The sequence below is a fragment of the Cetorhinus maximus genome, chromosome 1, assembly GCF_964194155.1.
Source record: "Cetorhinus maximus chromosome 1, sCetMax3.hap1.1, whole genome shotgun sequence".
Classification (NCBI taxonomy): Eukaryota; Metazoa; Chordata; class Chondrichthyes; order Lamniformes; family Cetorhinidae; genus Cetorhinus; species Cetorhinus maximus.
Window position 1 is genome coordinate 246390995 of NC_135879.1, and position 14257 is coordinate 246405251.

The 14257-nt window shown below is 42.4% G+C and overlaps 1 protein-coding gene across 1 annotated transcript in view; it reads left to right on the forward strand.

The window, feature by feature from the left end:
* LOC144688623 (disintegrin and metalloproteinase domain-containing protein 12-like) overlaps positions 1–14257 on the forward strand; it is an 812806-nt gene that overhangs the window by 261368 nt on the left and 537181 nt on the right. Inside the window, exon 18 of the mRNA XM_078555419.1 lies at positions 9311–9425. Coding sequence (XP_078411545.1) covers positions 9311–9425 — 115 coding nt within the window. The remainder of the gene's footprint in view (positions 1–9310; positions 9426–14257) is intronic.

The following is a 14257-nucleotide window of genomic DNA, read 5'->3' on the forward strand; positions in this document are numbered from 1 at the left end:
TTTTTTGCACAATAACCTTTGATATGGCACTTTATCAAATGCCTTCTGGAAATCTAAGTACAGTACATCTACCGGTTACTCTTCATCCACAGCACATGTAACTTCTTCAAAGAACTCCAATAAGTTAGTTAAACATTTCCCTTTCACAAAACCATGTTGACTCTGCCTGATTACCTTGAACTTGTCCAAGTGCCCTGCTATAACTTCTTTAATAACAGTTTCTAACATCTTCCCTATGACAGGTGTTAAGCTAACTGGCCTGTAGTTTCCAGCTTTCTGTCTCCCACTCTTTTTGAATAATAGACTTACATTTGCTAATCTTCTAATCTAATGGGACCTTCCCTGAATCTAGGGAGTTTTGGAAAATTAAAACCAATGCATCATCTACCTCACTAGCCACTTCTTTTAAGACCGAGGATGAAGTCCATCAGGATCTAGGCACTTGTCAGCCCACAGCTCCAACAATTTACTCAGTGCCATTTCCCTGGTGATTGTAATTTTCCTGAGTTCCTCCCTCACTTCCATTTCTTGATTTATAGCCGCTTCTGGGATGTTACTTGTATCCTCTATAGTGAAAACAGAAGCAAAAATACCTGTGCAATTCATCCGTCATTTCCTTATTTTCCATGATCAATTCTCCAGACTCACTTTCTATAGGACCAACACTCATTTGTTAACTCATTTCTTTTTAAAATATTTATAGAAACTCTTACTATCTGTTTTTATATTTCTGGCTAGCTTTCTCTTGTACTCATTTTCCCTTCTTATTACTCTTTTAGCCATGCTTTGCTGTTCCTTATATTCTGTCTAATCTTCTGGCCTTCCACCTATCTTTGCACAATTAAATACTTTTTCTTTAAGTTTGATAGTATCTTTAACCTTTCCAGTTAATCACGGATGGTGTGTCCATTCCTTGGCTTTTTTGTTACTTCTCCGAATGTACCTATTTTTTGTATTCTGAAATATCCCCTTCAAGGTTTGCCACTGCATCTCAATTGACTGATCCCTTAACCTAATTTTCCAATTTACTTTAGCTAGCTCTGCTTTCTAGCCCTCATAATTGCCCTAATTTAAGTTTAAAAACCGTCTCGGAACCAGTCTCTCTCCATCAAACTGAACGTAAAATTTAATCATTTCTGGTCGCTGCTACCAAGGGGTGCATTTACTATGAGATCATTAATTAATCTCATCTCATTGCATGATACCAGGTTTAGTATAGCTTGCTCTCTGGTTGGTTCCAGACATGCTGTTCTAGGAAACTAACCTTTTGCAGGTGAAGGACATCCTGGAGGACCAGAGATGGGTGTTCCTCCCATTCAAACATGACTGCATATGGAGACATTGGTCTTTGACCTGGGGGATGAGAGTCATTGTTATGATATGGCAGGTGGTATTTGCCAGGCTGACCAAATCCCAAAGAGAAGCTTGGCCAGGCTATCACAACAATTTTGCAATTTGTATTTACTACGAGAAGGTATGTACACTGACGTCAGAAGTAAAGAGTCCATTGCCACCTTTGGAGATTTTAAAGATTACATTAAAAAAATTATTCACAAGAGAAAAGAAAATCTAAGCACACAAGATTATAGTTGTACAGTTAAATTTAGTCTTACAACATTCCCCAAAAGATTTCTACTTAGCTAAACTCCCAAATAAACACCCTTTTCAGGCAACAGTCCAAGTAGATTCTTAATCTATATAAACCATCCAGCAATGTTACCACCAGGTGCCCACGGTTGCTATAAGGTGGGTATTCACAGCTTCTCTCTTCCTCTCACTTGACATAGCAACTCCAAAACTTTTAACAAAACCTTGCTTTCTGGAACAAGCAAGCACTTCTGTGGGATGGCCAGATGCTACTTTTTCACACTTCTGCTTTGCACAGTCCACCTTCTAAGATCACACATGGCCACTCACCTCATACAGCTTTCAATACTTTCCTTAAATATTTCTTCTCCTTTGATCTTTAAATCCCATTGTTCTAACCTTGCTTTGGAGGTTAGTTCTCCCAGAATATAAAAATCTTTCATGTGGTCCTTATGGCCAGCATTTTGGGGAAAAATAAATTTAATTACTTTGCCTTATTTATCTTGCCAGTTGTAAAACATTTTATCATGTCCCTTTGAAATTCAAACAACCTCTCAACAGATCTACAAATGCAAATGTTAGCTGTAACCTATTTTCTTGTCTTACTGAACTCCTCCATTTCTATTTCAAAATGCCTATTTTATACTTAACCATTTTGATGATTCAAACCTTGCAGTCTGACCATCTTTAGTTTAAATTAGTCACATGCGCACGCACGCACACGCTCACAACACAGCCCCACAAACCTGCTTTAAAGTATCCCACAGTTTTATTAGGAACAAAATGAAATTCCCTTTACACCATGTGCAAGAAGCCTGCCTCTGAAACTGTTCTACTTGTCTCCACTACTCTTGAAGTCTCTACAGAGAGACCATTGCCTTGGCAGCATAGAAAGACTAATTGCATGAGCCCTTGTCAGCCATGATCATTCACCTGGGAGGATAGGGGTATGGAGCCACATGTTGGCTGCGCACCACCAGCTGTGCCCTTTGGAGGAGTTACTTCTCCCTCCTTTCCTCCCTCCCTGCCTCTGACTGCAGCTGATGGCACCCGACACAGAATGAACGGCAGCTCCACACCTTGCTGGGATCTCGATGTTATGAGACCCATGTGTCGGGAACAAACCTGCTGCAATGTGGGCTTCACCATAGAGAGGAGAACACAACTGAGCATGGTTGACATCCAGTTGCCTCATTATTATTAGGGTGTCCCTTTAGTCAGTCACTTCTGCTGACATTGAACTCCACCCACCCGAAAAGACCCTCCTCCCACTTTGAGCGTTCTCACTCACGAACTGCGTGGTCAAGGTTAGATTATATAAATACAATATAAAGACTATAGAATATAGACACAATATAAAGCCAGCCTCAGTGATGATGACCATGAGACTATCTTTGTTGTAAAAACCCATCTGGTTCACTAATATCCTTTAGGGAGGGAAATCTGCCATCCTTACCTGGTCTGGCTTACATGTGACTCCAGGCCCACAACAATGTGGTTAGCTCTTAACTGCCCCCTGAAATGGCCTAAGAAGCCACTAGGTTAAAGAACAGTTAGGGCTGGGCAACAATGCTGGCCTTGCCAATGATGCCTGTATCCCTTGAGATGAAATAAAGAAAAAAAAAGATTTGAGAGATGGTTCACGTCACCTCTGAACTTGCTCCACCACCTTCTACCCTCCCACCCACCAACTTCCCCCCCACCATCCTTGACAGACCCAATATCACTATTCCTCTCCCCTCTGTCATGCTTGAACCTCCCCTCATTACCCTGAGCCCTATAATGATCCACTTCCACTTGCCTTTCCTGCCTTCGGGAGCTGACACCTGTTACCCATTCCCATGCACCCCACCCCGGCCCTGCCTCCTCCCGTAATCCGAGCTACGTGTTCGGTTCACCTCCCATGAAACCTACCCTCCCCCCCGCCCATGAAATCTTCACCTACCAAAATCTCACGCTGGAGTTGCCACCCTACCACACCCCGCTTCTACCTCTGACTCCTCTGCTTAGCCTGCCTCCCCTCCCCTGCACCCTCCACCCCCCCCCCCCCCCACCATTTACAGCCTTAGCCAGCCCCCTGTGTCCAGCCTCGGCGCAGGTTTTGCTACCAGCACTTGATATGGATGAAGTTATGCAAGAAGACAAACGCGGCATCTACTGACCTCAGAGTTGTGGAAGAGATGAAGCTGGTCAGATGCCCACCACCTATACGCAGTTGTAAAAATGAATGCTCTGAATTCTCGCTTGTGGAGAATTTAATTTGGAGGGCCAACTTATTACTTGTTATGACCGATGCAGTTGGTAAAGCTGAGTTATTTTAAAATCCCAGTGGGAAACTTTAAACAACTGTCATAACCTATAATTTTAAGTGTTATGTTTGAGATGCGACTCTAAATTCAGGAATCAGACCACCAGTTCTCAAGGTTTTACATTAAACTAAATGAAACATTTTATTAATTTACACAGGTTAAATATATACACACATGGCTTCAAATTACTACCATCATAACTTTAAACAAATTCCCAAACTAATCTCCGTTAAGGCAACAACAACCCACAGACTTAACCAATCACCAGGCAAAGCATTTTCACCTTATGAATTCAAAATGAGGCTCTTTTCACTGTGGCTTGCTGCTGTCTTTTGCCCTTTCATTGCTTCTGCCCGCACACCTAAAAACTACTGAATTTATACCTGCCACCACTAATTGAATTCAAATTCTCATTGTCTCACCAGTCTCTTTGAACTTTAACTTTTTAACAATGAAACTCCTTTCACAATACCAACTTTATTAGTAATATAAACGTATTGCTTGGCAACTGTTAGATAAGCGTCAGTTTCACCCTAATTCTTGAATGCTCTGTTCAAAAATGCAAATACACGCTATCTCTCTGTTTACATCTCAAAGTAGTACATCAAAATACCCAGACTAGCTGGTTTGAATCCAATTAAGACACACCTGCAAACTAAACCTCTATTTTAAAAGAAAAATATTTTCCAAAATATTATATACATTAATAACTTCATGACATCCCCATCCTTATCAAAAAATGAACCACCATGATTCTAAATGACGGCTTCATTTTACTAACCCATCTCACACTATTTCCTATACTCATTACGCTATTACATTACCAGATGCATACCTTAACATAAATATATATATACACAAGTCCTTGGTATCAACAGAAATCACTCCAGTTCAGTGTGCAAGTGTTTTTTTAAATGTCCCAATTTCCTTTCAGCTTCAAACTCTAGATATTGCATCTGCAAACAGATTTTCTCTTCCAGCAATATGTATAATCTGTAGATTAAATGGTTATACCAATAGACTCCATCTGAAAATCCTTGCACTTTTGTAACAAAATTTGTCCAAAAACCTCAAAGGATTACTGTCTGTATAAAGAATTGTTTCTGATGAATTGTTTGCAACATAAATTTCAAAATGCTGCAATGCTAACACCAAACCCAAAGTCTTTTTTCCCTTCATTGAATATCTTCTCTGTTGTGCATTCAACTTCTGTGAAAAATACCCTATCGATTTTTCAATTCCAGTGTCATCTTCTTGTAACAGTACAGCCCCAATGCCTGTATCGCTTGCATCAACAGCCAATTGAATTGCTTGGCATAATGTGGTACTGCCAACACTGGTGTCGTAGTTAATACAGTTTTCAAACTACTGAATGACTTCTGACACCCCAGTGTCAATTGAAACTTCTTGTTTTTTAATAGTTCAGTCAGTGGAGCAACCACTTGGCTAAAATTTGGTACAAATTTCCGGTAAAACCTACTCATGCCCAGAAATCTCAAAACTTCTCATTTTGTTGTAGGCACTGGGAAATCCACGATAGCCTTGACTTTCACATCTCTTGGAGCCACCTTACCATGTCCAGTGGTATGGCCTAGATATGTAACTTGCTCTTTTGCAAAATTCGCTTTTAGCCAAGTTCATCACCAAATGAGCTTCTTGTAGTCCAGTAAATAATTCTTCCAGATGCTGTAAATGCTCCTCCCACGTCTGAGTGAAAACAATTAGATCATCAATATATACCGCACCATTGCTTAGACCCACAATTACTTTGATAAAAGCAAAATACTGCAGATGCTGGAAATACGAAACAAAAACAAAAATAGCTGGAAAAACTCAGCAGGTCTGACAGCATCTGCGGAGAGGAACACAGTTAACGTTTCGAGTCCGTATGATCCTTCATCAGAACTAAGGAAAAATAGAAAAGAGATGAAATGTAAGCTGGTTGAGGGGGGTGGGACAGGTAGAGCTGGATAGATGGTCAGTGATAGGTGGAGGCAAAGAAGAGATTGCCAAAGATGTCATAGACAAAAGGACAAAGGGGTGTTGACGGTGGTGATATTAACTATGGAATGTGCTAATGGTGACATTAAGGGTAGAAAACAGGATGAGCAAGTGACAGGTAGTCCTAGCAGGGGTGGGGTGGGGGGGAAGGGATCGAAATGGGCTAAAAGGTGGAGATAAAACAATGAATGGAAATAAATTTAAAAATAATAGAAATAGGTGGGGAAAGAAAAAAATGTATAAAAAATATATAAACTATTGGAAAAAGGGGGATCGGAAAGGGGGTGGGGATGGAGGAGAGAGTTCATGATCTAAAGTTGTTGAACTCAATATTCAGTCCGGAAGGCTGTAAAGTGCCTAATCGGAAGATGAGGTGCTGTTCCTCCAGTTTGCGTTGCCCACAATTACTTTGTTTGTCAGTCTTTGAAATGTCGCAGGTGCATTCTTCATAGTAAATGGCATGACTTTAAACTGATATATAAACTTGGTGTTACGAAAGCTGATATCTCCTTTACCCTCTCGGACAATGGTACCTACCAATATCCTTTTAGCAAGTCAATCTTTGTGCTAGAACCATAGAAAAGTTACAGCACAGAAGGAGGCTATTCGGCCCATCTTGTCCATGCCAGCCTGAGGACACCCAGGTGCCCTTTCTAATCCCACCTTCCTGCACCCGGCCATTAGCCCTGCAGCTTACAGCACTTTAGGTGCAGATCCAGGTACTTTTTAAAAGAGTTTAAAAATTGATAAATTTCAATTGCAATCGAATGCAATCCTCCAACCGTGGTATGGGATATGAATCCGCTTTTGTCACCGCATTCATCTTTCGATAGCCCACACACAGTCTTTGTGTTCCATCCAGTTTCAGTACCAGTACAACAGGCAAACTCCAGTTACTGCAACTAGACTCAATGAAATCATTTTGAAGCATGGAATCAATTTATTTTTGTACTTGTGATAACTTTGCCAGATTTAATCTATAAGGTTGTTGCCTCACTGAAGATAATATTTCTATACATACATCATGTAAAGCTAAATGTGTCTTCCCCAACTAATTTCCACAAATAGGTTTGTGTGACTGCAATAGCTTTTCCAAATCCCTTATGACCTTGTTTGGAAGGTAACTCAATATTTCATTTAAATTTTCAAGCACCCCCTCATTATCCAATTTGATTAGAGGAAAATCAATTTCAGAATCCTGCACGTCTACCTCTTTCTCATCATCCACCATCACTAAGACCTCTTTTTGTTCCTCTTGCCTGTCAAAGTGCTTTTTAAGCATATTTACATGACACAGCCCCTGCTTCTTTCTTCTATCTGGAGTATTTATTAAATAATTTACTTCACTCAATTTATTTTCAATCCTGTAAGGCCCACTAAATCTTGCATTTAGTGAATCCCCTAGAACTGGTAATAAAACTAATACCTTCTCTCCAGAAACAAAACTACGAATTTTAGCCTTCTTATCTGCTTTCACTTTCATCACTTGCTGTGGTTGTCCTGTTACTTGACATGTATAACAGGTTCTACAGAATTTGACTACATCCCTATGCAATCCTGGCCAGAGAAATACCCCTATCTTTTCCTGTGTTTTCCTGATTCCTAAATGATCCCCCATTGGAATTTCATGAGCAATCCTCAGAATCTCATTCCTATAACCTAATAGGATAACAATCCGATGCACCTCTCTCCAGCTTTCATTTGCTGAGACCTGATCCGACCGCCACTTTCTCATTAATATATTCCCTCAGAGATAATAACATACTGGAATACATTTTTCTTTGGTTTCTGAATAAGCTTCCTGATATAACTGTTTTAATTTTTTTTGTAACTCCACTCAGCTCTTTGAGTTAAACACTTCAACTGAACTGTCCTGCATTCCTTCCTCCTGAACAATTTCAATTTGGATTTCACCTTCTTCTTGCCTTTGAACTGCCTGCTTATCTTGTTTATTTTGTTCTTCCCTCTGGGCTTTTGATCTCATTATAACACAATCAGGAAACAATCCAGGGTGTTCCTTCTGTAGGACTTCTGTTGAAAACACCTCTACAGGCTGTTCAACTACCACAGGCATCACCCACATTTGCGATCCAGCTATATCATTATCCAGAATAAATTGAATCCCTGAAATGGGCAATTTTTCCACCACTCCAACTATAACCTCATCTGTCTTCAATTTGCTCTTTAAATTTACCTTCCACAACAGAATAGATTTAGCATCTCCATGAACCCCATTTATTATTACCTTCTCCCGAAACACTCCCCCTGAACAACAAAAATCACTATCCCACCACATTAAGGATTGACTAGCCCCTGTGTCTCTTAAAATTTTAACATCTTTACCTACTCCACCCTGTACACATGGAAAGACTTTCCCTTCACATACAAAGTCTTTAAACATTTCTGCAACCTGCTCCTCTTGAGTAAATTGTGAACACATTCCCACTTCTTTACCTATCATTGATTCTTCCTGTTTTACTTGTACACAACCCACTGATTTCTCCTGTGTCTGAACCTCAGAACCCACAGTACTTTTACTTCTAGAGCTTTTCTGTATCCCAATAATTCCTACAGATTTTCCTGCAACTTCCAACACACTGACTTCGTGTGCCCCACTTTATTACAATGAAAACACCTCCATTTTCGAATGTCACTTCTACCTTCAGCACCTTCCTTTTTGTTCTGAGAAAAAACTTCCTGGGGAATTCAAGCTACTCCTTCTCTTCCCTGACTACCTGTCTTCCTTGCACCTTCCCGCTTTTTATCATTTTCCAATTTGAAAGGGTGACGGAAAAAAGGTTTAACTCTATGAACTAACTCATAATCATCAGTTATCCCTGCTGCTTGCCTTACAGAATCAACCCTCTGTTCCTCCACATGAGTTCTCACTTCACTGCCAAAGGGATTGAATCTTTAAATTCTTCCAAAAGAATGATTTCCCTAAGAGTTGCATATGTTGTCTTGGTCAAAATTACTTTGTTTTACTCTTTCAAACTCAATATAAGTTTGCCCAGGCTATTTCCTCATATTCCTAAATTTTTGCCTGTATGCTTCAGGAACCAACTCATATACACTTGAAAAAGCCTTTTTCACCACATCACAATTAACCGACATTTCTTCTGAAAGTGAAGCATATACCTCAAGCCCCCTGCCTAATAACTTAGATTGTAATAATAACGTCCAGTTTTCCCATGGCTATTTCATCTGTTTAGCTAGCTTCTCAAATGAAATAAAGAATGCTTCAATGCCTGTTTCCTCAAAACTTTGCAAGAGATATAAGTCCAGCTCCTGGACCATTTCTTCTTGGCCCCATTTTATTTTCTGTGTGTTTCTAAAATTCTTCACTATTTTCTTTTCTGTGAATCTATTTAATATGAATGAAGGCATTTTACTTGCTGTGGATTTTGTTTCAGGTTTGTAACAATAAAGACCACTGTCACTGTCAGGAAGGTTGGGCTCCCCCGTTTTGTGCTGTCAGAGGACCAGGTGGCAGCATCGACAGTGGCCCTATGAATGTCACAATGCCAGGTAATCATTTCAGTTATTTACGGTGTTGTTACTCATGGTCATTTTTCTCTGTGCTTTGTCTTTCTCTGTACTACTCACCATGTGTTCTCCATCTGAGGTTACTGAACAGTTCCAGTCATTTTTCACATTACTGTTGGGGTTACAAGTTCCACCAACTGTGCACCTTCAATTTTCCAGGCTGGAAAGGCCTCTCTGAGCTTATGTGGGAATATCGATCAGGCAGATAGGAATGTTTGAGGTGATCCATTTATTAACCCAACCCAGTTCAAATGAAACATCTCACCCCTCAAAGCTTCTCTCTGCATGCCAGAGTCCAGGCCTGTAATTGCCAGGCTTTTGCTTACATCCTTTTTTGAACAAGGGTGTAACCTTTGCAATTCTCCAGTCCTCTGGCCTCATCCCTGTACCCAAGGAAGATTGAAAAATTATGGCCGGTGCCTCGACAACTTCCACTCTTATTTCCCTCAGTATCCTTGGATGGATCAATCTGGTCCTGGTGTCTTATCAACTTTAAGTACAACCAGTCCATCAAATATTTCCTTTTTATCAATTTTTAATCTATTATGCCTTTAAACTACCTCGTCTTTCACCAAGACTTGGGCAACACCTTCTTCCTTGATAAAGAAAAATTCAAAGTACTCACATCCATGGGTCTATATCCTCTTGAGGTCCATGACTTATCCTCCTCACAGTTCACAGCCCTTGCGGAGTCCCACAAAGATCAGTGCTGGGCCTCGGCTATTTACAATCTATATTAATGACTTGGGTGAAGAGACAGAGAGCAATATATCTAAGTTTGCTGATGATACAGAGTGAAAATGTGAGCTTTTGGGAGGACAGAGTGACACGGAGAGGCTGCAAAGAGATATAGACAAGTTGTGAGTGGACTTTGAGATGTCAGCTGGAGTATGATGTGGTGAAGTGTGAAGTTATTCACTTTGGTGGTAAGAATAGAAAAGCGGAATACTTTTTAAAAGTTGAGAAATTTGTGAATGTTGATGTTCAAAGAGACTTGGGTGTGCTCATACAAGGAATGCAGAGGTTAGCATGCAGGCGTAGCAAGCAAATAGGTAGGCAAATGGCATGTTGGCCTTTATTGCAAGGGGATTGGAGTACAAGAATAAAGAAGTCTTGCTGCAATTGTACAGGGTTTTGGCGTGACCACAGCTGGAGTGCTGTGGGCAATTTTGGTCTCCACATTTAAGAAAGGATATACTTGCATTGGAGGTGGTACAGTGAAGGTTCACTAGAATGGTGCCTGGGATGAGAGGGTTGTCCAGTGTTGAGAGGCTAAGTTAATTGGGCCGATATTCTCTGGAGTTTAGATAAATTAGAGATGATCTCGTTGAAACATAAAAGATTCTGAAGAGGCATGACAGGGTGGACACTGAGAGATTGTTTCCACAGATCGGGAAATCTAAAACATGGGGGCACAGTCTCAGGATAAGAGACCGATCATTTAGGACTGAGGTGAGGAGAAATTTCTTTAGTCAAAGGATTATAGGTATTTGGAATTCCCTACCACAGAGGCTTATGGATGCTTCATGGTGAATATATTTAAGGCTGGAATAGACAGATTTCTGATCTCTCAAAGGATCTGGGAAACTGGCAGGAAAGTGGAGCTGAAGCCCCAAATCATCAATTATCATATTTAATGAACAAACAGGCCTTTTAATTTTTATTTATGTTCCTATTTATTTATTTATTTAATTTTCGTTATTCATTTTTATTTTTTATTTTAAAATTTTTTAATCCCTTTTGTATCCTTTTTCCCCAACCCCCCCCCCCCCCCACCCCCCCCCGGCCCTTCCCTCCCACAGGGCCATCTGACACTTGTTTCCATGTTGTGCTTTCACAGAGCGCTGATGCTTGTTTAAACCTCCTGCAATCTTACCTTCATGCCGCTATCAGATATTCACTATATCTTCCCAAATTTGATCCCATGCCCCCACCATTTAGTTTAAAACCTCTCTACTTCCCTAGTTATGTGGCTCGCTAGAACACTGGTTGAGATGTAGACCATCCCAGTGGTACAGATCCCACTTTCCCCAATACCGGCGCCAGTGCCCCATGAACCAGAACCCACTTCTCCCACACCAGTCTTTGAGCCACGTATTCATCACTCTAATTTTATTTGCCCTACGCCAATTTGCACATGGCTCAGATATTAATCCAGAAGTTATTATCTTTGATGTTCTGCTTCTTACTTTGGTGCCGACCTCCTCATACTGACTATGCAGGACCTCTTTCCTAGTTCTACCTATGTCGTTGGTACCTACATGGATCAAGGTGACGGGATCCTCCCCTTCCCAATGCAAGTTCCTCTCCAGCCCCAAGCAGATGTCCCGAACTCTGGCACTGGGCAGGCAACACAGCCTTCTTGATTCTCACTCTTTGTTGCAGAAAACAGTGTCAATGCCCCTCACTATACTTTCCCTTTCAACAGCATTCCTTTTAGCTCCCCCCACTTGAATGGCTTCCTGTACCACAGTGCCATGGTTGGTCAGCTCATCCAAACAAGCTGAAAGAGCCTCAGACCTGTTGCACAAAAGCAAAGGCTGAGGCTCCTGTGCTCCTGCCCTGTGGGTTCCCCTACCTGCCTCACTCACACTCTCCTGTCCCTGACCACTGACCAAATCAGAAGACTCTGTCATAAGAGGTGTGACTGCCTCCTGGTACCAAGTGTCGCAGGTAACCTTCCCGCTCTGTGATGTGCAGCAGTGTCTGCAGCTTAGCCTCCAGCTCTGAGCATGCTCTGCTTCATCAATGACCTTCCTTCCACAATAAGGTCAGGAGTGGGGATGTTCACTGATGATTGCACAATGCTCAGCACCATTCGCGACTCCTCAGATACTGAAGCAGTCCACTGTCGCTGGGTTAAAATCCTGGAACTCCCTCCCTAACAGCACTGTGGGTGTACCTACACCACGTGGACTGCAGCGGTTCAAGAAGGCAGCTCACTACCACCTTCTCAAGGGCAACTAGGGATGGGCAATAAATGCTGGCCCAGCCAGCGAAGCCCTTATCCCGTGAATGAATAACAAAAAAAAAAGCCAAAACTCTCCGAGCTGCAAACACTTACTGCTGACTTATTTGCCCTGATTCACACTGACATGCAGGAGCTCCCACATGCTGCAGCTGTGGCACAGCACCTATCCCGCAATCCTTAAAGTGTCTTTATTAACTGCTTAGATTATTTTATTCAATAACTTATTTTTCTTCTTTTATATATTTTATTAACCTTACCATTGGTTTGTATACTATTTTAAACCTTAGGAAGAGAATAGATCTTAAGCACTTAACAGATACTCACCAAAGAGCTAGCTTCTTCCCCTGTAGTAGAATAAGAACCAATTCCTGACCTCTACCTGACAGAGGCTGAGCGTCAACTCACAGACACTTCCTCCTACCTCCCGCTGGACCATGACCCCACCACTGAACATCAAGCCATTGTTTCCAGGACTGTTACTGACCTCATCTCCTCTGGAGATCTTCCTTCCTCAGCTTCCAACCTCATAGTCTCCCAACCTTGGACGGCCGCTTCTACCTCCTACCCAAAATCTACAAACAGGACTGTCCCGGCAGACCGATCGTGTCAGCCTGTTCCTGCCCCATGGAATTCATTTCTTGCTATGTTGACTCCATTCTCTCTCCCCTTGTCCAGTCCCTTCCCACCTACATCTGTGATTCCTCTGACGGCCTACATCATATCAATAATTTCCAGCTCCCTGGCCCCAACCGCCTCCTCTTCACCATGGGCGTCCAATCCCTCTACACCTCCATCCCCCATCAGGATGGTCTGAGGGCTCTCCGCTTCTTCCTCAAACAGAGGCCTGAACAATCCCCACCCACCACCACTCTCCTCCGTCTGGCTGAACTTGTTCTCTCACTGAACAATTTCTCCTTAAACTCGTCTCACTTCCTCCAAATAAAAGGTGTGGCTATGGGTACCCGCATGGGCCCCAGCTATGCCTGTCTCTTTATGGGGTATGTGGAACATTCCTTGTTCCAGTCCTACTCCGGCCCCCTCCCACAACTCTTTCTCCGGTACATCGATGATTACTTCGGTGCTGCTTCATGCTCTCGTCGGGACCTGGAAAAATTTATTAATTTTGCTTCCAATTTTCACCCCTCCATCATTTTCACATGGTCCGTCTCTGACACTTCTCTTCCCTTCCTTGACCTCTCTGTCTCAATTTCTGATGATAGACTGTCCACCAATATCCATTACAAGCCTACCGACTCCCACAGCTACCTCGACTACAGCTCCTCACACCCCGCTTCCTGTAAGGACTCCATCCCATTCTCTCAGTTCCTTCGCCTCCGTCGCATCTGTTCTGATGATGCTACCTTCAAAAACAGTTCCTCTGACATGTCCTCCTTCTTCCTTAACCGAGGTTTTCCACCCACGGTGGTTGACAGGGCCCTCAACCGTGTCCGGCCCATCTCCCGCGCATCCGCCCTCACGCCTTCTCCTCCCTCCCAGAAACATGATAGGGACCCCCTTGTCCTCACTTATTACCCCACCAGCCTCTGCATTCAAAGGATCATCCTCCGCCATTTCCGCCAACTCCAGCATGATGCCACCACCAAACACATCGTCCCTTCACCCCCCCCGGCGGCATTCCACAGGGATCATTCCCTCCGGGACACCCTGGTCCACTCCTCCATCACCCCCCACTCCTCAACCCCCTCCCACGGCACCTTCCCATGCAACCGCAGAAGGTGCAACACCTGCTCCTTTACTTTCCCCCTCCTCACCGTCCAAAGGCCCAAACACTCCTTTCAAGTGAAGCAGCATTTCACTTGCACTTCCCTCAGTTTAGTCGACT